The sequence below is a fragment of the Condylura cristata genome, unplaced genomic scaffold, assembly GCF_000260355.1.
Source record: "Condylura cristata isolate star-nosed mole 26May11 unplaced genomic scaffold, ConCri1.0 scaffold00001, whole genome shotgun sequence".
In the NCBI taxonomy this organism is placed as follows: domain Eukaryota; kingdom Metazoa; phylum Chordata; class Mammalia; order Eulipotyphla; family Talpidae; genus Condylura; species Condylura cristata.
In genome coordinates, this window is record NW_004567102.1 from 57,491,797 (window position 1) to 57,515,494 (window position 23,698).

The 23,698-nt window shown below is 37.3% G+C and overlaps 1 protein-coding gene across 1 annotated transcript in view; it reads right to left on the bottom strand.

Annotated features, from left to right (window-relative positions):
- ROS1 (ROS proto-oncogene 1, receptor tyrosine kinase) overlaps positions 1-23,698 on the bottom strand; it is an 88,978-nt gene that overhangs the window by 58,306 nt on the left and 6,974 nt on the right. Inside the window, 15 exon segments of the mRNA XM_004673805.2 lie at positions 1,363-1,554; positions 3,301-3,479; positions 4,495-4,605; positions 5,327-5,581; positions 7,215-7,711; positions 9,018-9,115; positions 9,826-10,010; positions 10,173-10,295; positions 11,710-11,786; positions 12,462-12,663; positions 14,636-14,774; positions 15,453-15,601; positions 17,925-17,985; positions 21,172-21,231; positions 23,306-23,350. Coding sequence (XP_004673862.1) covers positions 1,363-1,554; positions 3,301-3,479; positions 4,495-4,605; positions 5,327-5,581; positions 7,215-7,711; positions 9,018-9,115; positions 9,826-10,010; positions 10,173-10,295; positions 11,710-11,786; positions 12,462-12,663; positions 14,636-14,774; positions 15,453-15,601; positions 17,925-17,985; positions 21,172-21,231; positions 23,306-23,350 — 2,373 coding nt within the window.

Sequence of the window (23,698 nt, forward strand, 5' to 3'; positions counted from 1 at the left end):
GGAAGTGGCTTAAGCTTCTCAGTGCTGCGCTTTAACCCGCTGCGCCACCAGGGAGGGCCCGAGATAACTATTTTTGAATATGATTTTACAAAAATTAAAATGCTTTGATTTAACATTTATTAATTAGACATAAGAAACAGACTCAGGTGACTCTGAAGTAGAATGAAGGGAACTTTTCATAATTTGACAGGAATAATTAATCTTTATGGTACTCTAGGGTGATGGTCAGCCTTTTGCTTTGTTGGCCTCTGTGGATATCACCTGCCTCCTTGAATGCAGGAGATGCTTGGAAGCATGGGCTTGGGGGACGCATGTCTGATTGTGGTCAAGTGGAGTATGGTGCGGGCGTGGGCTAGTGTGCACACCTGAGCCTTGAGACTGAGGCTATAAGGGCATCATCGCTCAGCCAGGCCGACTGTGGCAGAAGGAATAGGAGAAGATGAGCTACGGCTGCAAGAGGAAGAGACTCCCAGGCAATGCCAGAGAAAGATTCCCTCCAGCCGGAGGCTCCTGTCCATCCTGCTCCTGGTTGCCTCATTGAAGGTACATACATTTCTGTTTCTTTTAAATATCTGTGTTGATATCTGCATATGAAAACCAGTTTTATTTACAGGCCCTAGGAACTATTGCCTAAATGTCGTATGGAGTTGGGTAGCAAGTGACTCAACAATTTGTTTATGAAGATCTGGTATGATGTTATGTGTGTTTTACTTCTGTCAACAGAAAAAATGGCTAAAATATTTAAATGCAAGTAATATCCCAGGTAGAAATAATTTGATTTATTTCTTAATGTTTATTCTCTGTTATTTTTTAAATTTCCTACTGCAGATAGAATTACTATTGAGAGAAAATGAAATTCAAAAATTTACAGGGACAGCTAGAGAGTAGCTAAATAGTTTTAAGAAAAATAGGTAGTGCTTCTAGAGGTTGAGGAGGTAAAAACGTAGGCACATTCCTATGACAGTATGTTTTTCACATGGAATTACAATAATCTGAAATTAACACTGATTAGTAACCAGGAGTTACTAATTCACAACAACCTAAAAGTAGGACAATTGTTAATATTCTCATTTTTTAAATTAAGAAACAGAAATGAAATAGTGCCTAGAAGCAGTTTTTAGGGCAAAATTGATTTTAAACTAGTAAAACACCTAATCACTCAATAAGAAGCCCTAAAATTAGCCAATACAATTCCTAAAGAGTATAAAAAGGCTAGTATATTTCATTTAAACAATTACAAGACAGAGAAATTTTCAGACTCTACCTTAACTATTCACAACAAGCAAAAACACTATTATGGTAACTATACAACAGCACTGTTAAGTATTACTACATAACCAGATCTCATTTTTAGTTTGTTACCTTTTTCCCAGAAAGCCAAGGCTGTGCCTGTAGCATCAGAAAACTTTCCCCATTTAGCCTGGTACTTTCAACTGAGTATAGTGTTGTCCAATAAAGAAACCCTCCTACTGAGTCCACCACCATATCATTCACGAGCAACTTCACATGAGTCACAATGTCCGTATGTCCTGTCAACAATGACTGCCTTTGTATCTACAAAACATAACAGTGTGGTCAGTTAAAGATTTTCAAGTAACATCATTAGTTCTGAATTTATTCAACTGGTATTTTATTGCAACCATGTGTAATTTCATTTGTCATTTATGCAACCATAAAAATTATTAACCCCATATGCTGAATAGTATGCTAAGCCTTGGAACAGAGCAGTTGTGTCTGCCTTCAAGCGACTTATCTCTTTATGCCACTAAAATGAAGGGAGGCAAAATATTTTGAGTTTAAATGTTTGTTCTTCCTAATCCATCCAACAATGAAAGCACTGCTGAATAAAAGTATATTTGATTGGATTCCCAAAGTTGTGTACATCCTGGTAAGTGACGTCTATACTTGCTCCAAATATTAATTACTGCCACTTCGAAGTACCTGTCATATACTAGGCATTGTATCTATTTACCTTTAAAATAGTAGTACTGATGACCCCCAACAATAATTCTATAAGGGAGTTTTTATTCCCTACTTCTACACAGCTAAATAGCTTCACAAAAGTTATTCTTCCTGAAGCAGGACAGTTTTCTAAGACAGAACAAATACTTGATACCAACATGAATATCTTGATTTCTAATTACTCCTTTAAAACTAATTTTAACCTTCCCATTTTAGGGCACATTCTCTGATTAACCTCACTCAAATCTACCCTGATTGCATAACGTTGGCACTTAATGAATTCATACTATACTACATAGTTGGTCTTGTATGCTTCTATTTTAATAGGCATTTTAGCTGATCAAGAAAGTAGGGACAGGTAGTTATAGCACACAACCCTGAACATACTAAGTCTCTTCATGTATATAATGAAAGGGTGAAATTTTTTGTATGTGAATTATATCTCAATAACACTAATAATTTTTATTAAAAGGAGCAAATATATGCCTATTTATATTCCCAATTATGCCTACTCTAAAAGTCATCAACATATTGGTAATAGATAAATGGTTATTGAATTGAATAAATAAATGGACAACAAACAACCTCCAGATTAGACAATTACTTCACTAGCATGTTTCTTGATCTGTCAAACCTGTTTTTGCATCATTAACTCAGTGTGCTCTACACAGATCTTCACTTCTCCTCCAGGTCTTCTCTCCACCCTACACTGCGCCCCAGGGCTGACATTATGAGCTGCCTCGACAGGGCTCACTTGTTCTCTGGCTTCAGTAAGGCTCAGCCAAGGGAAGCAATGGCAGAATAGCAGAGGGCAGAGGAAAGAGGGTTGGAGGATTGGCCCATCACACCTTCCCAGATTTACATTTTGGTGTGATTGGGCTTCATGTCAGAAACTCTTACAGCTATTGTCTTCCCAGATTCTTGCCTTTCTTCCCTTTGCCCCTTAATACCTCAAGGTGGTTACATCTTTCCAAGTTTACTAGTCCAGGGATGCTTCACCTCCCTTTATCACTTCAGTAGCCCTCTCCACATCTTTGACAATGGTCCCTTCACTTAATTTCCTTTAACCATGCCTTTGCAGCCATCTTTCTCTGAATACTGACCCACATATGAACATTTCAATAAATTTTCTTTTAAGGTATTACTGAAAATATTTAACTACTACATCAAACAGTGAAATAAAATTTTCTTTATACATTTTAATTTATTTAGACATAATCATGAACTGTAATAGCATAGGTTTTACACAAGTATGAAAAAATCAAGAAAACAACATGCAAGTCACTGAGGCGCATGGGCATTGTTCTAAAGCATCCAGTATGCGGAATATTAACTTACCACATATGTCTTCCCAGCCCAGTAGAGAAAATGACCCAGCCATTCGAAAGCTAAAGCCCCTGCCCCCACGATGTTGGGTACATGATAATTCTCTGAGACGTCAGTCCCATTCAGTAGCCACACGTAAACATCACCTCTCATGTCGCTGTAGTAGAGGCTGTTGTTATACCAATCCATGTCTTAAAACAAAATGGAGTGGTCACAGTTACCTTTCATGTATGCTAGCATAAATATCATCAGTCAGCAGATCACACCTGCACCTCAATGTAATCTTAAAGCACCTACATATTTAGACATTCACTGGGGCTTCAAAATTTCAGTCATGGAAAATTTCAATGATGTTAACCCAAAATCTTAATCCTTGGGACTGGGGACTAGAACAAATCTTCATTTGAGCACTTCCTTTTGGTCAAAGTTTGCCCCAGGCACTTGCATATACTTACCTCACTCACCTAATTCTGAAAGCAAAACAAGAACTAGGGTACAACCCCATTTTCTGACATGGCAAACCCAAGACTCAGGGAGATAATATGTTCTCTTCAAGGTATCACAGATGGAAAGAGGAGAAGCTCATATTCAAGCCAACTCTAAAACATTCTTTCCCTTCACATCACACTCCCTCTTAAATTGAACTACATTTTGGTCATATATACTGCTGTGCTTTTAATAGCCAATTTAGCAGATAAAATATATCTTTAGAGAAGATGTCATCTTCAGACAAGATCACTATTATGCCAAGTGGCATGAAAACTTCATTTTAATGTGTTCTGGGAAAAATTACTCACTTGTTACTTAATAAGAAATCTTTCACCTAATTTAGAACTTCATGCAGTCATTCCCTAAATTCATAAATTCATAATAAATTCCATATAGCTGTATTAGTAGAACAAGATAAACTTTTATTGTGAGACAATATTGATAAATCAAAATATGTGAGGATTTCAAAGCCTTCTTCAAATGAGCATAAGTCAGTAAATAACCTCACACTTTGTGAAATGACAAATAACATTCCTACTTGAGAACTGACATTTTTTAATAGTATCACTGGCAAGATAGTCAATATTTTTTCCTTTCATTCCTTTCATTATTTCATTATTAATATCAAAACACCCAGCTCTTTTGATTTATTAAAGAGCTTAGAAGTCTTCTGAGTAGAAACCTGTCCTCCAAGTGAACAAAGAATTTGGTGTTTACCTGACACATTTCCTATACCAGAGGATAAGAATTCTCCTGGGCCAAAGCTATTTAATGGTTTACTCCAAAGTCCATCTTCTTTCACTGCCATGATAAATGGTGGCTCTTTAGCTGTTTGGTAAATAAAAAAAAAAAAAACTAAACTAAATATCATTGAAAATATACTTTTAAAGGCACATCTCTTATACACCAAGATTTCCTTCATAAATTAAAAGGATATCAACATTCTAAAATCTACTATGGAAGGATATGAATAATCACATCTGCTTAATAGAAGTAGCTATTATATTAAATACTTTGTTTTTTTACACAAGTCTCTGAAATTGAATCTGAAGGAAAAAGTGTGTGGTAATGTAGCCCCTATAAACAAGATCACATTGTAACAATCATTTGTTTTGTTTTGGATATTGGTTACCACAATGCCACTTAGCTCACCCAGATACAACTGTGATAAAAGTAGTCAAACAGCACAGTTATCTTCCATTTTCCTTCAGCCAAGAGGACAGAATTCAACATAATTCCCAGTCCCTCAACTTTTTTCAAAAGGTGCTATTTTTTAAAAATAGAAAAAAGAAAAAGTCAAAAGAAAACTATATAGCTTCATGAAAGACATCTTGGAAGGTTTTAAATAGCAAGTTTTCAGAAGTAAATCAAAAGTCATACAATGCCTTACTTGCTTTCCTGATCCCATTCTCAGAAAGTCACTTATTCAAAAGGCCAACCCACTCTTATTCTACTTTCTCTACTATAATGAGGTGAGGAATTTTAAAGGGCATAGGAAATAATCTTTTTTTGGTCAGAATCACCCTCTAAACGAAAGACATTTTCTCACCTGGCACCAGAGTAGTACCCACTGAGGGCTCTGACCAAGGCCCTGGCCCCTTGGGAGAGCTTGCTCTCACAGAAACCATGTATTTCATAGCACTCAGCAGCTGGGGTACATTAAGCATGGTCCCACTTATGTTAGGAAACAAATGTGTGATTTCTGGGAAGTCTTGGCTTGATATTTCCACGTCATAAGTCCAGTTCTGCCAGGCAGAAGGGCCTAATCAGAAGAGTTAAACAATGTTACTGACAATAATGACATCAGCAAGAGCAAACAAAGATTATCAGTGTGTTTATTACCTCTTGAATGGAAAGGTAACTGGGCCATAATACCTGTCACACCAATAACCATCAGAGCTATAACAAGCACCATGTCTGTCACACCCATCCTACTAAAGGAGCACACACATCACGCCTTTGAAGGAAACCTTATTTCCAACAAATTGGAGGGCACTATTCCTCAATCAAAACTGCACACTTGTGCTATAGAATTGGCAGAGGAATTCTCTGTTAGACTACCAGGTCTAACCAGGTTCAACCACGTTCTGAGTAGACAAATTCTGAAATGATAAATTGCTAATTTAAGTTCCAATGTTTGTATAGTACTTTTTCTCCTAGAAGCACAAGCCAAATTAAAAAAAAAAAAGTATTTCTTTTTAGCCATCTTTGAGATATAGAACAAACAGGAAAGTTAACTTCATCTAAAAGCTTTTAAAAAGTCTGTTTGCTAAATACTTTAGGGGGCCAGTGGTTGGCAAACTACAGCCCATAGGACAAATTGGCCTACTACCTGCTTTGAAAATTGTAACATGGAACACAGGCACAGTTACTCATTTACATATTATATATGACTATTTACACACTATAAGGGCAGAGTAGCTATGACAGATACCGAATGACTCACAAAGCTGCTAGCCATTCTGCTAACAAATGAAAATATCATCCTTTGAATCCATGGAGGCTGACTCCAAAATCTGTCATCCACCATACAAACTCTTCTCCAGAGATAGAAGTTCAAATTTAGAAAGTTTTAAGGAATTGTTCAAATCCATGCAAGATCTCAATGCATGAAAATCTCAAACAGAACACTATCCCCCTGGCTTCTACACTGGCTCAGACTAGAATGCCATGCCTGGCTCCTCCTAGACACTCAAGAAATGCTTAAGACATTCTATTGCTGTATACCTGATAAATATGTATATCTTCCTAAAGGTAAACTAATAATACAGAAAAAAAAAAAAACGAGAAATACTTGTGTGTGTATGTGTGTGTGCGTGTGTATGTGTATAGGACTGGAGTATAGGCAAAAGGTTCAGGGGGGTGAGAGGAATCAATAGTGGGGAGCAGAACAGGCAAATTTGCTGTTCCAATTATGGGTTAGCTCCTGTCCTCCATAGAAGTCAGGCCGTAGCAGTGATAGTGCTGAGACAACCTCTAAGCCACCAGAGAGGCCCTAAAAACATTTTATTTTTAAAGTTGAGTATTCCTTCTGGATGACAGAATCAAGTGATAATAAAATCACATGTGGGAGGCCCTCTCTGGTGCTTTATAAAAACCCGCTGGGGTTTTATAAAAAAAAAAAGCTAAAGCCACTTCAGCATGAGTTCAATTTCCACCTGGAGGTGGCAGACCTCTCCTGACCTGCCAGCTGCTCCCCTCAGTAATGTATTACAGTCAATCTGCCTGTTCTGCTCCCCACTCTGTCTCTGGTGAATCCTCTCACTGCCCCTGCACCTCTGGCCTGTACCCCAGTTCTGTATACATAAATAAATAAATCTTTAAAAAAAAAAAAAACACGCACATGTGGGAACTCAAAATTGAGTCACAATATATCATTCAAGTTTTCCTCTCCTTCAGCAAGGCCAGTAGCCACGCTGAGGACAGGGCACACTCACTGGCTCCTATGGCGAGGGCAGGAGGCTTCCACTGAACCAAGGCCTGGTGGGAGCCAAACAGAACTGACAGCTGCTGTGGACGGCCAGGTAGCGGATATGGCTGGGTGTGAGAGCCGAAGATGACCAAGTTACTGAATCCAAATTCTTCTATGTGACTTAGGTCACATCCCACAATGAACTCATTAAAAGATGAAGAGTCTTGTTGGAAAACGGCCTTTCCATCTGTGACCAGGAAGTCATTGTTTTCACAAGCAAAGCTCTTCACTTCAGCAAAGACAGTTTGAGGGAGGACAAGATGGGAAGCAGAGCCATCCAGAAATGTTGACATGAAGCCGTGGGCCGTGTCATTGAAGTAAATGATTCGCTTGGACTGTGGCTTTACTGCAAAGTCCTTTAATTTGTAACTCTCCACAACACGCACCACTTCAGAGCCCTGACCAGGTGACACGGGGAGATCTACTCTATAAATGCCATCTCTCAGGAGATAAAACACATACCTGACAAAGGAGCAAAAGAAGTCTGGCATGATTCAAGGCAATGGTAGATGAGTAAGCTATTCAGTTCATTGCTTTATCCTGTTGTGATATCAAAACCATATATCTCTGGAGTGCCTAAGTACAAGATTTCCCAAGGTGCAAAAGGTTAAGTGTATTTACTAAAGGTAGCCCCCATTTATTTAAATTAGAATTTGGAACACTGGAAAAGTTCCACCTCAATTTTAATGCTTTGAGAAAAAGAAGCCACCAAAGACTTCACTAAGGTGCCTCTTGAATGAATGATTTAATTGATGACAACTATCCTCATAATGAGTCATTTTGTGTATTTGCTAGTAACAAAGTTACATTTCATAGGTTTTTTACTTAGGATTTTACAAATGAGTAAAATAAGATCCAGAGCACAAAAGGACTTGCCCTAGGTCACAGAATATTTTTTAAAATATTTTATGATTCAATAGTTTACACAATCCTAAGACATTAAAAATGAGTAGCTAATAAATTAATATGAATAGAAAAGTTTGATTTTTACATTAATCTTACTTATTATTAACTTGCTATTATGGTAATATTTAAGAAATAAAACCCCAAAACAACCTCCTGTTTTCATCCTTCACATGTGCATTTGGTGATCAAAAAATACATTCACAGTAAACACCTCATTTCATCTTCAAAATAACCCAGTTGGTAGGTGTTATTTTCTTCCCTATGTTAAAAGAAAGCTAAGTCACAGACCTCAAGTTGCTTGTTCAAGATAGCACAACTAAGCTCAAATATTTCCATTTCCTTTGCAGTAGAGGGGAAAATAGTTATTTGTAATGGAAAATTCTCCCTTGTTATTAGCCATCAACTCCTGTCTCTCATGTTGGATGCTACCAGCATCCTCAATAAGTATGTCTCTTGACAGTTGTGAGAACCAAAGTCAAAAAATAAATTGGAGCTGAACTGCTCCACAAATTAAAAATAGGGGAAACAGAGGCAGAAAGAGGTTCTCCTAAGTGTATTGCCAGGGCCATAAAATCGAAAATGACAACACCACTACCTGAGCTCCAGACATGAGGTTTTCTCATGTACTCATACTTCACTCTGAAGGAGAGAGGGCAAACTACTTAACTAGAGAAGTTGTAGATCAACTTTGAAAAAATTTCCTCCTGGCTCTAGAGAATGAAAACTTTGCCTAGATTTAATTAAATTTGAAATGAGATGCCTAGATTTCTTCATCTGGTAATATGATGTTTCTTTAGCAAGTAAGTTTCCCAAAGATGCTTGCCAATGGAAAAGAATTCATATTTATAAAACTAACACTTACCCATTGTATGCATCAACCACAATTTTTTGAGGTGCATTAATAGAGGGAGGAGTAATTTCCTTACTGTTTGAACAGTTCTCTAAATCACAGACACATACCTAGAGAATAAAAAATACATCAGAAGGATTAGTGTCTATATTCAATAAAGCCAGCCATTATTTCTCCAGGATCTGTTTGTTTCATGTAGTCACTGATAACTTCTCAAAACATTTTTTTAAAGCCACTGAAAGTCAGTTTTATATCCATTTTTCTAATGAGTTTATATCATAGTGGCATTAATGAATGCCTATTTTCCAGACTTGTGAAGACTTTCAACTAAATATTAACTTAAACTGTAATTTTAATATTTAAGTTGACCCAAGATTATGGTCTTCCAGCCATAGTGATAAACCTGTCCACTGTGATAAGAAAAAAACTTGAAATATATCAAGACTGTGTCTTCTCAAAGATTTCAGTGAGACTGTATTTTCAGAAACTGACTAAAGTTACCCCTAGTTTTATATAATTTAAATTCTTGCAGCCAGTTCTGATCACAATGGGCATTCCCACCAATGAGGTGACCACCACTATCATACCAGCATAAATACATGACTCTGAAAAATCAAGATAAGGGTGATAAAATGAAAAGTAAGGACTAGTACTAGGTAATATGAAGATACTCTTATTGACCCACTGATGATTCATTTGTTTATGAATGTCTACAACACAGTCCTTAATGAGTATTTATTGAATGAAACAGTATTTTTCGTAAAAATGTATATGACTATAAATGTCTAGCTATTCAGTCTTTCTAAGTTTTCAGACTAACCAGCTCATCCATGATGAAATACATTTTCTGATAAAGCCAGTCTACAGAGATGGAAGAAATGATTCCTGAACCTCTGTAAAAAGCTCTTAGATCAGACACACTGGTCATGTTGGCAGCCTCCTTCACCCATATGACAGTTCCTTCAGAGAAATAAACAACTTGCTGGTGGACATTAACTGATATTCCTGGAAAAGGATAACAAATACATGCGAATTACAATAAAACAAACAGCACAAAAACTTACACAAAAGAAAATGTATTTCTTTAGATTTTAATAACAAGATATAAAATAGAACTGAACCTGGATTTTTTTTTTACCTTAACAACATATTTATATTATACTTGACCTGTAATATTATGGTGGATAGCAGCTGACTGAAGGCAATGTGCTTCATCTACTAAATGTTTTAAAGATCTCTTTCTTAAAGAAGTTTTTCTGGATAAAAATAGCCACTGTTCCTCTTCTTGAACTGAAAAGCCAATGACCATAGTTTAAGACAAATAAGCCAACCATTTGCACATAGACACAAAGGCTAACACCACCCTTCAAAAAACTTGGGAACTAGTACTTAAAAAGAAGTTGATCGGATGATTTTTTTCTGAAGACACTGGGGCATTTCCTTTGTGATGTAAATCACATTATTCTACGATTGGTAGAAACTAGTATAATGTCAATCAAATAGGACTTATGTGTATATGTCCCTAAAATTCCCCACAATAGTATCACATGTGGCACCATTCCCAACAGCATTGCCTCAACAGGAGTCAGCATATTATCTTTGACTTCTTGATAGAGGTGGTCTAACTTAGGCCTAAGTAGGCTATTGAAAAACTCACACATAAGACAGGTGGTGGTTGTCTTCAATATCTCTCCTTTTGATATAGGAGGAAAGTCCGTAAAGGAATGAAATATAATGACTGCAGAGTTCTTCCTGATGCCCTATTCTACTAGACATTGATGCAGTGTGCTTTGTTGAATACTTTCAGGGCAATTAATAAATGTTATGCAATAACAGTAATAACAACCTTAAGCCTACTCTGTATTTAATTCATCCATTGGCCCTGCTTTTGGCATATCAAAAATAGCTCCCCTTTTCTAGAGTCTAGTAATAGCCAGAACACTAAAACCTAATGATTGATGACATGCAGTACCCACTGGCCTAGTCATGTGAAGATTAGGGTAAGGAGTGATCGTATCAGAAAATAGGGTTCTAGCAAAAATAGAAAACTGACTTCTAGAATTCTGAATCTTGGTGTGTTATTTAAAATACCTTTTCTAATTTCCCAGAAATATTTCCAGTGCTTCTTAGAAAGCATTTTCATCTGGTTTTTGCTGACATAGGCATCATGTGTTAAGTATCCCATTTCTCAAGATCTATTGTTAAAATGCCAAAGCCCAAAAAAGTGGCATGAAATTATTACAAAAGTTAATGTGGTATATCGACTATTCAGAATGGTGCCAAGTGATTTATTAAGTCCATAGACATTTAACAACCTTGTAGACTAGAGAAGAAAAGGATATCTGATATGTATTAGAAGATCATCAATACTAAAAAATGAGGAATAGCTCAGAAGGTTATATGGACACCCTAAATGTATAGCTATCTTTTTTTTTTCTTTTGTGAATAGATATCTTACCATTACCAGTGATTTCAACTTAAATCAAAGTTGCTTAGGCTCCTTTTGTTAATTCCTAATTTTTTTATTCTAATATTTAAATTCCTAAATTCTAGTGTGAAAAGGTATTCAGTACCCAAAAGATAAGTGTCCCCTTTGGGCAGAAGAGATAAGGCCTTGAGGCCCACCAGTGCCCCAGGAGCTGTGAGCTCAGCCTTGCCACCCCTTCAATTCCCTTGTATCAGAAAGAGCATCCCTGGGTCATACCTGCTGAGAATGGAGTGGTAATATTAGATTCTGTTTCTGGCCCCTCGCCAACTTCATTTACTGCTGCAATAGAAAACCTATTCCAAAAATAATTTAGAGAGCTGTTTCACATGGCATGGTGTGAACATGAGATAAAAATAGAAAGAGCAATAACATTTCTGTTTAAAGGACAATGTGGCAATACATGTATCTAATTACTTGGTGCCACTTCTCAGCACTAAAATGACCATTAATCACATCCTTGTTTACATTCCCCATAGGATAACTCAGGGTCACAGAGGTCAAAAATTGAACTCTGCTATCTGCATGACCCCTATTCCTATCCTAATTTAAAGAGGCCTTAGTAAATGTTAGAAAAGCTAACAACAATAAAATGATCCCTCAGTGGTTAATAACTCAATAGTTAATAAAAAACACCATTAACAGAATGTCACCTTTATTTTTTTCATGTTGGATTAAATGAGAAAATGATATTCATGAGATTGAGGATGTCTTTGTTAGTTCATTTTTATAGGTTCCTCTGAATATAATAGAAAAATACATAAGAATGTTTTTGTTTAAGATGGCATAATCTAATAAATATATAAACTTGAAGAAAATCACAATAACTTCAACCCAACATCAAATGCCAGTGGAGAAAAAAAAAAGCCAATGTTACTACTCAAAATAAACTATTTTTAGCCATATTTCTTAAATAATTGTTACACCTGCAGACATGTTAATTACATTTTCTTGCAACATATAATTCTTACCTGTAGGTGGTATTTGGTAGAGTAGAGTAAAACTGGAAACTGGTTCTCTGTGTCCCTGAATCTAATTTTTGATTTTTGCTAATCAGTTGTAAGTTATAACCCAAAATAGGTCCGCCTGGAAACTGGGGTGGAGCCCAGCTGACTTCCACTGTATCAGGACTTGAGCTCTCAATATTTGTAATGACAGGAGCGGTTTCTGGAACTGGAAGAGACAATGGTGACAAAATGAGCAGAAAAATTTACTTACAGTGTTTATGTTTTTAAATAAGATAGAAAAATGTCTTTATTGAGATGTTTAATCAATATTCAAAATAAGTGAGAGAAGGTAGTAAGAGATGTGTGAGCTGCTACTCTTTATCCCTAACTTATACTCGTTAGCTACTTTCCTAAAGAATCACTCAATTATTTTCCTCCTCACATCTATTTATGAAATAAAATTAAATGTGGAAGTATAAAAATTTTAGAAGAGGATAAAAATTATTTAAAAAATTGTCAAGTTTCCATTGATCTAAATAAGTGGAAAGGTGGGATGGAGTCCAGTTAGGAAGAAAAAGAGGCTGTAACAAACCCAGAGTCAATGATTAACATGAACTGAAAGAAGTGGGTCTTTGGGACTTTTCCCTCAGGAGGATGAGATGGCCTGGCCAGTTCCAGCTGAAGATCCAGTCAGATAAGCCTGAATTAGAACAGTTTGCTCCACTTCGCTGGCATCAGCTCTGCCAACCCAGGCTATATATCTACCTCAGCCCAGCTCCCAAGGCCCCTCAGAATCCAAGTTGATTTAACAGCATGCCTTCTATTGCAGTGGATTAAAGGAGCATGCATTAATTAGCTAAGGCTTCACTCATAGGCTTTATAAGTTACCTATGTGTCAAAGAACAGAGAAAAAAATCAAACGATCTAACAACCTGTCTTTCACCCATGTCTCTACCTTTTTTTTGTACCTTGAATCTCTTTACTTAGAAAGTCATATTAGATGTCACTTTGCTCTTGGTAGACTCTTCTTCTGAACACTTTTGGCAAATGTTCTATATCACCCCTGACTCATTAAAGGTGGGAGAAGAAATATTGTTCAGCCCCTCTCCTTGGGTCAGTTTTAAAAGATCTTTTTTTTTTTTCAATTTTGTCTTAGTTATTGTACTTGAATATCTTTTGTTTAAGATAATGTAATAGTCTATTTTTACATCATTTTGTACCTTTTCCATCTCAGTTGTAATGCCCATGAGCTTCCCATCACCAAATCACCATGTGCCATCACCATAGTCCAGTGTGCTCCCCCCTACCCACCGTTTTTGATCCCATTCCCCACTCCACCCCCGTAAAATGTCTCTGGTATATAGTTGTTCATTATTATCATTTTCTTGCCTGGTCTTTTATACTCCTGCTATGAGTGAAACCATCCAGTATTTTTCCTTTTCTTTTTGGCTTATTTCACTATGCATGATCCCTTCCAGCTCCATCCATGTTGCTGCAAAAGGCATGTGTTTATCTTAGAAAGACCTTTTAATAAATCAATCCTGGTCAGGTTAGACTAGTAATAACCACTTGACTTGATTAAGAAATTGCTTTCATAATAACCCCAACTAAGTGGCAATAATACCATCTAAAATCATGTATTTTCTAAAGCTAAAAGATTCTAAGACATGAGGCAATGAAAACAAAATAGGTGATTTTATAAGCTTTGATGCAGCTAAAAGTGAAAGAGAACTGAAGCGTTAGCTGCTATCCAGGGAAGGGATACCCACTATAAGGTCTGGAATGTCTAGAGGTTATATGGACTTGCTATTGATTGAGCTTCATTGAGCTTGATTCTGACCACTTTATTGAATGCTATCATCTGACTCTCCTTCCTTCATGTCCCCACTTCTAATCCCTTAAAGGTCAGACCCTGCTCAAAATAGTCTCCTTACCATAGTACAAAACACCTTCCCACTTCCAATGTTCTTTCCTTATTTACAATGGTTTCTGCTTATGGTATTCCTCCTTCATCATAAGGTGAGCTCCCAAGGCCGGGATATTACCATACCTTTTGGTATGGTAATAACTTAGACTCTACTTAGCACATAGGTTCTCATCTGCTGAATGGATTTCATTTTTATTTTTTAAATTAAAACAAGTTAAACCAACATTTTGGAATAATGTCCTTATTTCACAAGCACTGTGTGACATCATACCTCCAGAAGGATGAGTTCTGTAACTGGAACTTGGGGGAGAATATAACTGCAACTGGGCTGTGAAAATCCAAACCACTCGAAAAGTATACTCAGTGAAGGGATGCAGCAGCTGTACCACATATGAGACATTGGAAACGGCCTAGATCAATGAGAGATCAATAAGCATTAATAGCATCATTACTGTACTGACTTGAGCACACAGACTTACAGACAATAGACAGCTTTCTGGCTATTAGATAATCCAGGGCCTGCCAGACCAAATAAAGAAGCAGCTTGATTATCAAAGCTGAGTTATCTATTAGTCAGTCTGTATAACTCACACCAAGTCTTTCCTTGTTCAAAATTGCAATATTATAGACTCAATTATGTTGAATCTAAGCTTTGATTTTTCTAAACTAATATACTTGGTGTCTTGGGACTATTTTTCTTTCATCTTTTTTATGCTTTCCTAAAAAGCAGAGTACCAAGTGACCACTCTACACAACACTTCCAACTGGAACAACTGTCTGTGAGAATCTTCTCCTTGCTCTCCTTCTAAGCTGAAAGCATTTCAGACAATGACCAATGACATTTGTAGTTGGTTAGTGAAGCTATGCTGAAGGAAAAAAAATCACAGTATCCAATGTTTCCCTCATAAAATAAAAGATTTAGCATCAACATGTTACAGAGTAGCAAAAATTAAAGTATATCCAATCCACCCATTCATTTTATGAATATCTAGAATACTCGAATGCTTATATTTCTATATAGCAATATGGCATTTTTAGTAATCCAGGGGGAAAAGCCTGTGTGTACGTACATAAGCAACTTTTCATACCTCAGTGTATGTCCAGCTTCCTGGAAGCTGTGTGTATTTCCACTGAATGATATATTTTACTCCAGAGATGTTGGCAGGTTTCCATCGGAGTGTCACACTATGACTTCCAATGGAAGAAGCAAAAGGTGCAGTGGGGAGATCAGCATTTTCTGGGAAGAAAACAAGATTTCATCCATCATACACTCTTGCCTGTCAAAGCAGGAGCACTTGTGTGTGTTTCATCTCTTGTCCTCAGCAGTCTTTTGCCACAGCTACATCTTCCCACAACCATTCACCTGATTAGCACAGCTAGTTCTATGCCTCCTTAGAATATTTGAAATGCTGTTGGCTCCCTATAAGATGATTTTGATGCCCTGGGGTACTAGAGCACATAGTTTGGGATCACAAAATATAAATTTTATTCACAGCTATCTCACTGTACACATTAAGGAAAAAATGTAATATTCTTATTTCTCCACAGATATGTCAAGGAGAGTGTTTTGTGGGATGCTGAAGTAAATTAGGATAATGACTTACTTCTAGTCTATAGCCCCACTCTCCATCATTCCTGAGAGTCAGGAACAAGCAAGGGTTACAATGCATGAGAAAGAGCCAATCTTCTTCCAGCTGGAATGAATAGTCTCTCAGTAGGCAGACCCTCTAAGGAATTTTGGAAACAATAGTTTCTAACATCTAGGCTATGATTTATGAAAGCATTGGTCCTTCAGAAACCTCCAGAGAATTAACACACCAGGACAAAGCCATTTAGATATACCCAACCTGTTCTAACATCAAGTTACACTCAAGAACCCCCCTCTGACACAAAATTTATGACCCAGATTGCATAGCTTCAAAACATTTTTCAAAACATTTTTCAAATATAGGTGAGCCATACCTATAGTAGGCGCACTATTAAATAACTGCTAGCTGAACCTTAAAATACACGTGAAAACAAAGCATTCCCACAATTTCAATTCTTTAAAACAGTGGTTTTTCTGACATAAAATTGGCTTTGGTTTCACATTTGTTTTATTAAGATAGAAGTGATTAAAACAACAACAACAAACCTGGGACTTGGTTAAACTAAAAAGCTTCTACACAGTGAAAGAGAAAATATTTGCATGTCATACATGTCATAGGACTGATAATGAAAATCCACAAAGAACTCATACATCAACAAAAATAATATAAACCCAATTTAAAAAATGGGCAGAAGAGGGGCCCTCCCTGGTGGCGCAGCAGGTTAAAGCACAGCATTGAGATGCTAAAGCCACCTCAACATGAGCTCGATCCCCGCCCCGGGAGGTGACCACATGGCTGCAGACCTCTCCTGGCCTGCCCGCTGCTCCCTTCAGCAGTGTGCTTTTTTGATCTGCCTGTTCTGCTCCCCACTCTGTCTCTGGTGAAGCCTCTTACAGGCGCTGCACCTCTGACCTGTACTCTAGTTCTGTATGCACAAATAAATAAATCTTTAAAAAAAAAATGGGCAGAAGAGCTAATTAGCTTATTCTCCAATGAAGACATACAGACAGCCAACAGGCATATATATATATATATATATATAAAGTTCATCACTCATCAATTAAATGCAAATCAGGACCACAGTTAAGACCAAGAGATGTCACCTTACACTTGTGAAAATGGCCCATATGGAAAAAACAACCAGTTCTGGCAAGGATGTGGAGATGATGGAACACTTCTCCACTGTTGGTGGGAATGCAAGCTGGTCCAGCCCAGTGGACAGTATTTCAGTATATTTAAAAGGGATCTGAAATATGGCCCAGCAATTCCACTCCTAGGAATCTACCCCCAAAATTCAAAATTTAAAATTCAAATATTAATTTGAGAGAAAAGTTGCTCTCTCATGTTTATTGCAGCACTACTTACAATAAACATTATAGACACAACCTAAGTGCCTAAAGCCAATGAGTAGATGGAGAAGATGTGGTTTATATCCACAATGGGATATTACTCAACAATTAAAAAAAGACAAACTCATGCCATTTGCGGCAATATGGATAGAAGTAGAAGGAATAATGCCAAGTGAAATAAATTAGAAGAAGAAAGATAAATATCAGATGGTGTCAATTTCATGTGAAATACAGAGAAACCAAACTAAGGGTCAGATAAAAAAAAAGCTCAAAAACTTGAAAGTTGACTATAAACTGAAGCATCAAGAAGGGAGGAAAAGAGAAGGGATAAGGGGGAGAACAAAGAAGGACGCACAAAGGACTATGGGTGATTTGGTGATAAGTGCACTACAGTGGCAATACCTGGGTGGACCTACACTCCCAAAATAACAAACAATATGAAAGCCAATGTTACCCCAATTAAAAGAATAAATTTAAAATTAAAATAAGCAATTGCTCCTATTGTGCTAGAGGCTAAACATATAAAATTTTATCATAGTGACATACAGAAGTCTAGATATTTTAATAGGTGATTTGTACTCTCACTAAGAGCTGATTTAACGAAACACACACGTCAGCTTACCCAGCACTTCCTCCTCGTACGAGCCCTCAGCGCTGCTGCAGCCAACCTCACAAGATTCTCGCTGTGGGAGACAGTAGCACACCGGTCAGTGCAGCCTTGATACTGCTTTTGCAGATAAACGTCAACTAGATTTTGAAATACGAACGCCAAGCCTATAAGTACATCTGTGTATCATTTCAACAGTCATTCTTAACGTTCCCTCCTGTTAGTGGGATGCATCAGCACCTTTCAAACTTTGTGATCATACCTGATGATAAGAAATGCACTTAACAAAAAACACTGGATGGGGGAGGAGAGGTATCTCAATTCTTGAAAGAGCCCCCCCCTTTTTTTCTTTTTAAATGATTTTATCGAGATATATTTCACATGCTATAAAATGCACACCGTTTTAGTGTAGTCACAAAATTGTGCAATCATCCCTACAGTCTAATTTTAAGTCATTTTCATTATTCCAAAAAGAAATCCCATACCTGGGATGCAATGCTATTTATTCTATTGTGTTTCCTTTTGTGATTTGTAGCTCACTAAACCCTCTGACTGGCGACACCCCACATTTTGAAAAAAATCAAGCTCAACAACACAATTAAATATTTGCCATCACAGTCTAAGGTTCTGAGCTAACCACCTAAATCTCCAGTCTAAATCCCTATTTCTCATATACCCATGCCACCCTTGAAAATCTTTAAATTGGCTAGTAATTTCATAGTAACTGACATCTTAGTAGGTAGTATAATACCAATGGTAAAATATAAAGTCTACAAAAATTTAGGGATGATTAACATTTTACCATTAATGAAAATCGGAATGAACATTTTGAGATACAAACTTCCTGCAATTTTTAACAGATCTATTAAGATTAGTTACAAAAAATAAAATGGAAAAAAGATACACAATAGAATCCCGATCAATCTTTCTGTTTTCACTTAGCTTTTCATTCTAATACCTAGGAAAAGAAACTATTGTTTCTCAAGCTAATTGTGGAGTCACAGCACAATGCTTTACCTCAAACATCTCAGGCAGACAATGGCTGTGATTTGCAAAAACTCGCTGTAAAATGTTTGATCTGTGCACGTCAGGGAAGTGGTACCTGATAAAGCCAGGTTTGCTTAGTTAAGGATTAATTTAAATACCTCAGTTTGGGCTCAAGATTATTTGACTTAAGAGCTTATTTACTTTTCACATGCACATTGCAGATTCTAGTGAAATACATTTAATGTACTCATTGACTACAAAGAATAAATATGCCAAGATGGTCACAAAATTATCATGTAACATGGGTTTGTTTTTGTTTTTTTTCACACAAAAAAATGAGGAACAAGAAAATAATCATGTTTATTTGAAAATATACCTAGGTCTGACTATCAGAAAAATTGGGCTTATTTTTCCTGTTTTTTCAAGGGAAAATATATAATAAAATTCATTGTAGAAGGTTAAATGTTCTTCATTTTCTTCATTAAGATTATATTTTTTTCCCACTTTACTAAGATGCAATTGGTATATAATATTGTGTGAGTTTAGGTATACAGTTTGTTGATCTGTATATTTAAATATTTCAAAGTGATCAATACCACGTAGCAATAACTAATACATCCATCCATAATTGCTGCTTCTTTTTTTTGTGATGAAAACATTTAAGATCATTCTTTTAGTAACAATCAAGTGTAAAAAATAGTAAAATTGCCTATTTATATGTGGGTCGAGTTTTCCTGTTTGATGTCTTCTTAGCCAACTCCCACCCCATTTATTCCCAAAGAAAAGTCATTTAAGTACAGAGTAATCATAGTTTTAAATAAATAAAAGCCTATTCTATTTAATGTTCTGGTTAAAATTTCTATTTTACAAATATGTACTTCCTCAGATAACATAAGATAATTCTCCTTTTCAAGGACATTTAAATAGAGTGCAAGATAGATTTTAAACAAAAATAATATAGACCTGATATCAGATAATCTAAAGTTAATTCTGAAGGGTATAGAATCCAGGACAAGTAACTAGTTGTGGAAGACTGAGTAGCAAAAGATGAAAACCCCAAGGTGTTCTGCAGGAGAGGTTCTGAAAGCCGAGTACAATATAGTGGGGGTGGCCGGCCAGGATGGGAGGGCTGGCAGTGGGGATCCGGATGGATTTGCACAGCTGACCTCAGCAGGAAGTCCTGGTGGTCATAGCAGTGAATAAAGCTGTGCCTCAAAATGTTGCTGGAGAAGTTTGTTGAATAAGGAAGAAAATTGCAACTAAGGTGTTTTCTTTTAATATGCTGTATTTAATAATAGGACATATGTTTTACAGGGGGAAAAAAATCAGCTGAGCTAAAGCTTTCCCTAATGTGCCCCTCCTCCTACCACCCTTTCCCAACCAGGTTCCAGAAATGACAGCATTTCTGGAATAACATGCACGTGTATCTGTTAATGTATGTATACACCTGCACATGCATGCATTTATATATGCTCATAGACATATAAAACCAGAAAAATGTATGTCAAAGTGGAATTGTACTATCAGTTTTATACCCAGAGTCATAGCACACCCAGAAAGAAAGTTTCTATGGACAGAGGGCTCAGGTTTCTTTATTTTCATCTTAAAAGCTTTTTTAATAACAAGAGATAAAATCTGATGATTGATGACATCATTATGTAAACAATTGCCACCTTACCTCATAAACAGTGACATAGGTCCCATTCTATAGGAAAAAGGAAAGAAAGTAAAACTACTTAAAATTCTAACACCATAAATAACATCAACAGCACTTAGCTAGACATTTCTTGCCCTACCATTGACACCCACAAAGAGGGGAGTCGAGAGCAGGACCATCATTCCAGGCAGGCCATTAGAAAAAAAGCTGTGAAATCTTGTTGTTTGCATCATGGGAAAAACAGAGACATATGAGGCCTACTAGAAAATTCCAGTCAACTAAAAGGTATTTCTTTGGTGGACCAGATTAAGGGTGATTGGACATGCCCAGGGGAGGTGAAATCTGAAATGAAAACCACCGACAGTTCTGGGTAGCAAAGTTTAGCAAGTTCCTCTATCCAGACCAGCTGCTTCGGCGTCCACTCTGCTTCCTGCAGAGTGGCCGGCAGCCAGTGGTGCTGCCTTTTCATTCACTCAGCAAGTGCTATGTGAGCACCTGCCTTGTGGCCCTCCTGTGGTAAGTGCAGGAGACATCGTGAGAAGACCAGAGCATCCCAGCCAACACACTTATTAGTCAACTTTTAAGAGAATCAGTATAAAACAGAAACATGATACTTACACACTGGAGAGCACAGCTTTCCTGATCACTAGAGTTCCAAAAATGACATCCTTGGATGCACTGCAAGAGACCATAAGACACAGTGGTCAGTGAAGAAGTGTGACCTTATCTTGTCACCTCAAAGTTCAACACAGTGACCAAATTTGTTTAAAAATAGAAAGCTACCTAGGAATCCATGGCCTCAAAAGGGTCAGACCCTTTGCGGTTTTCAGTATGACCATCACACCAACAGACAGAGAGGCCATGGTGTGCAGGGTGACAGGTTGCTCTATGGAGGTTAGCCTGGGGCAGACAGGCCCATAACCCAGAGAGCATCACCCTCTTGAGAGCATCACACTGTGCCCTGGGTGATTGGCAGCAGGAAAAGCCCAGGATAAGGAGACATCAAGCATGGGTCCTCAGTGTGTCCTCATGTGACAAGCAAAAGTCAGAGCTGGAGACTCACCAAGAAGGTAACAGATCAAAGTCTAAATAGGGGCAAGATAGGAAGTCAGCTGCTCACCAGCCAGCTTTCACCCCACAGCTCCTTAAAACTTTCACCAAAGCTGCCTTGACCTCCTACTGGACAGACTGGACCTGTTTCCTCTTCCCCTAACTTGAACTTTTCCTGTACCTGTGATCATATTGGTCTTCCCACCACAGAGCCAGGTGACATCTGCTTCTGCTCCTCCTTCCTCCCAGTCCCTTCTTTTTTGTAATTTGTCTTTTGCTTTCCCTGCTCTACAGGTTTGTGTCCTAGCCCCAGCTCTTTCTCTTCTTGCTTTTCAAGTTATCCAAGAGTAAGCTCATCTACTACCTCAGCATTGACCTGTGTAGTTCTCAAAACCCTCAAATGTGTTACTTCAACTAAGGTTCCTCCTCCAAACCAGAATATCAAAGTGTACATAAAGCATCACCATTTTATGCATACAAACACTTCAAATTTAGCAGGTGAAATATTAAATTGCTCATCATCTACTTCAATTTCCTTTCTTCTGGGTTTCCCATTAATCAGCTGTTATCTTCTGACTGTCCCAAGCCAGGAATGAGGGCATCCTCTCTTTCTCACCCCATCAACCCCTGAGAACAATCTGTCACCAAGTCCTATTTTGTCTTCAATAACTGAATCCAGTTGAGTTATTTACTCATCACTGCCCCTGTTTTTCTTCTGTGCCTACTGCCATTTGCCAGTAGCTTCCATGAGACACCTCTCATATTTCCACATTTGGAGTTTTCATTTTAAAACAAAAACTAATCAGACCCTTCTTGTACCTAAGCTGTGTAAACCAAATTCCCAAGTATGATACCCAGTGCCCACCATGATCTGAACCCAGCTAATTTATCAACTTTATCTTCTACCTCCCACCTTCCACACAAACACCACCCTGTTTTTCAGTGACAATGAGATATTCTTTCCTGAACAGTTAGGCTACTTCAAACTATCTTATCTGGGTGCAATGGGCCCTTTTCCTTCTATTCCTTCTAGAAAACTCTCCACCTTTCTAATTTTAGTTTGAAAGCCACACAGGTGGAGGTGCTTGTCCTATCATGAGTTCTCTTTGTCCCTCACACTCAACTGCTGTTCAGACGCTCACAATGCTGCATGGCCACAGTTTTCTGTGTGTCTTTCCTACAAGGTTGAGGGTCTTTTAAAACAGAGAACCTATTTTTTTTTTTCTTAAACCTGCCTACCCAGCACAGTGCATAGTTCATACTGACATTTTGAGTAATTAAGCACTCGAGTCAATAACTATAGATTGAGTCAATAGCTAAAGTAATAAAACCATAAATGCATTGTTAGCAGAAAAAAAAAAAACAACATTGGCGACTGTTGAATCCAGTCCTCTTAAAGAAACATAATAAAACTTAGTCTTGGAAATTTAGTAAATAATTTATCCAAAGCTACATAGCTATACAGAGTGAAAATCATGAATTTTGATAAGAAGTGCCCTCTTAAGTCCCGCCCGTTTTTCTCTTCAACACGATGTCCATGACTTCATTTTCAAATATTCAGTCTTTGGACTTCTCACTATTTTTGACTGAATTCCTTTATCAGAGACAAGTGAGACTTTACTTAGAAAGTGTTATTAAAACCTAATCTTTGACCCTTTGTTACCAATTCACGCACTGTGACACAAACTCCCTGGTTACTCACCGGTTCACTCAGATTATATGGTGTTCCACTGTCAAGCTGCCGATCCTGAAATGAAGGAGATAATAACCACCAGCTACCAATACTATATTTAAAAATAAATAAATAAAAAGCTTTCTGGAATAGGGCTGCCTCTTTGGTAATTTATAACTATCAAGTAAAGAGTCGTGTGTTTAAAGGTTAGTAAGTCGGTCATGAAATTAGACAAAATGTTAGAAAAATACAAGATGTAATGTCTGAAAATTCTACAGAAATGATAAAGGTAGGAGTGGGGATATGGCTTTAAGGAGGAGTTAGGGAAACTAGATAATCCCACATTATTAAATAAACCCATGGTAGAAATTAACTCCAGTCAAAGGACTCCAGGGTTAAAGATAATTACATTCAGAGGTTTCC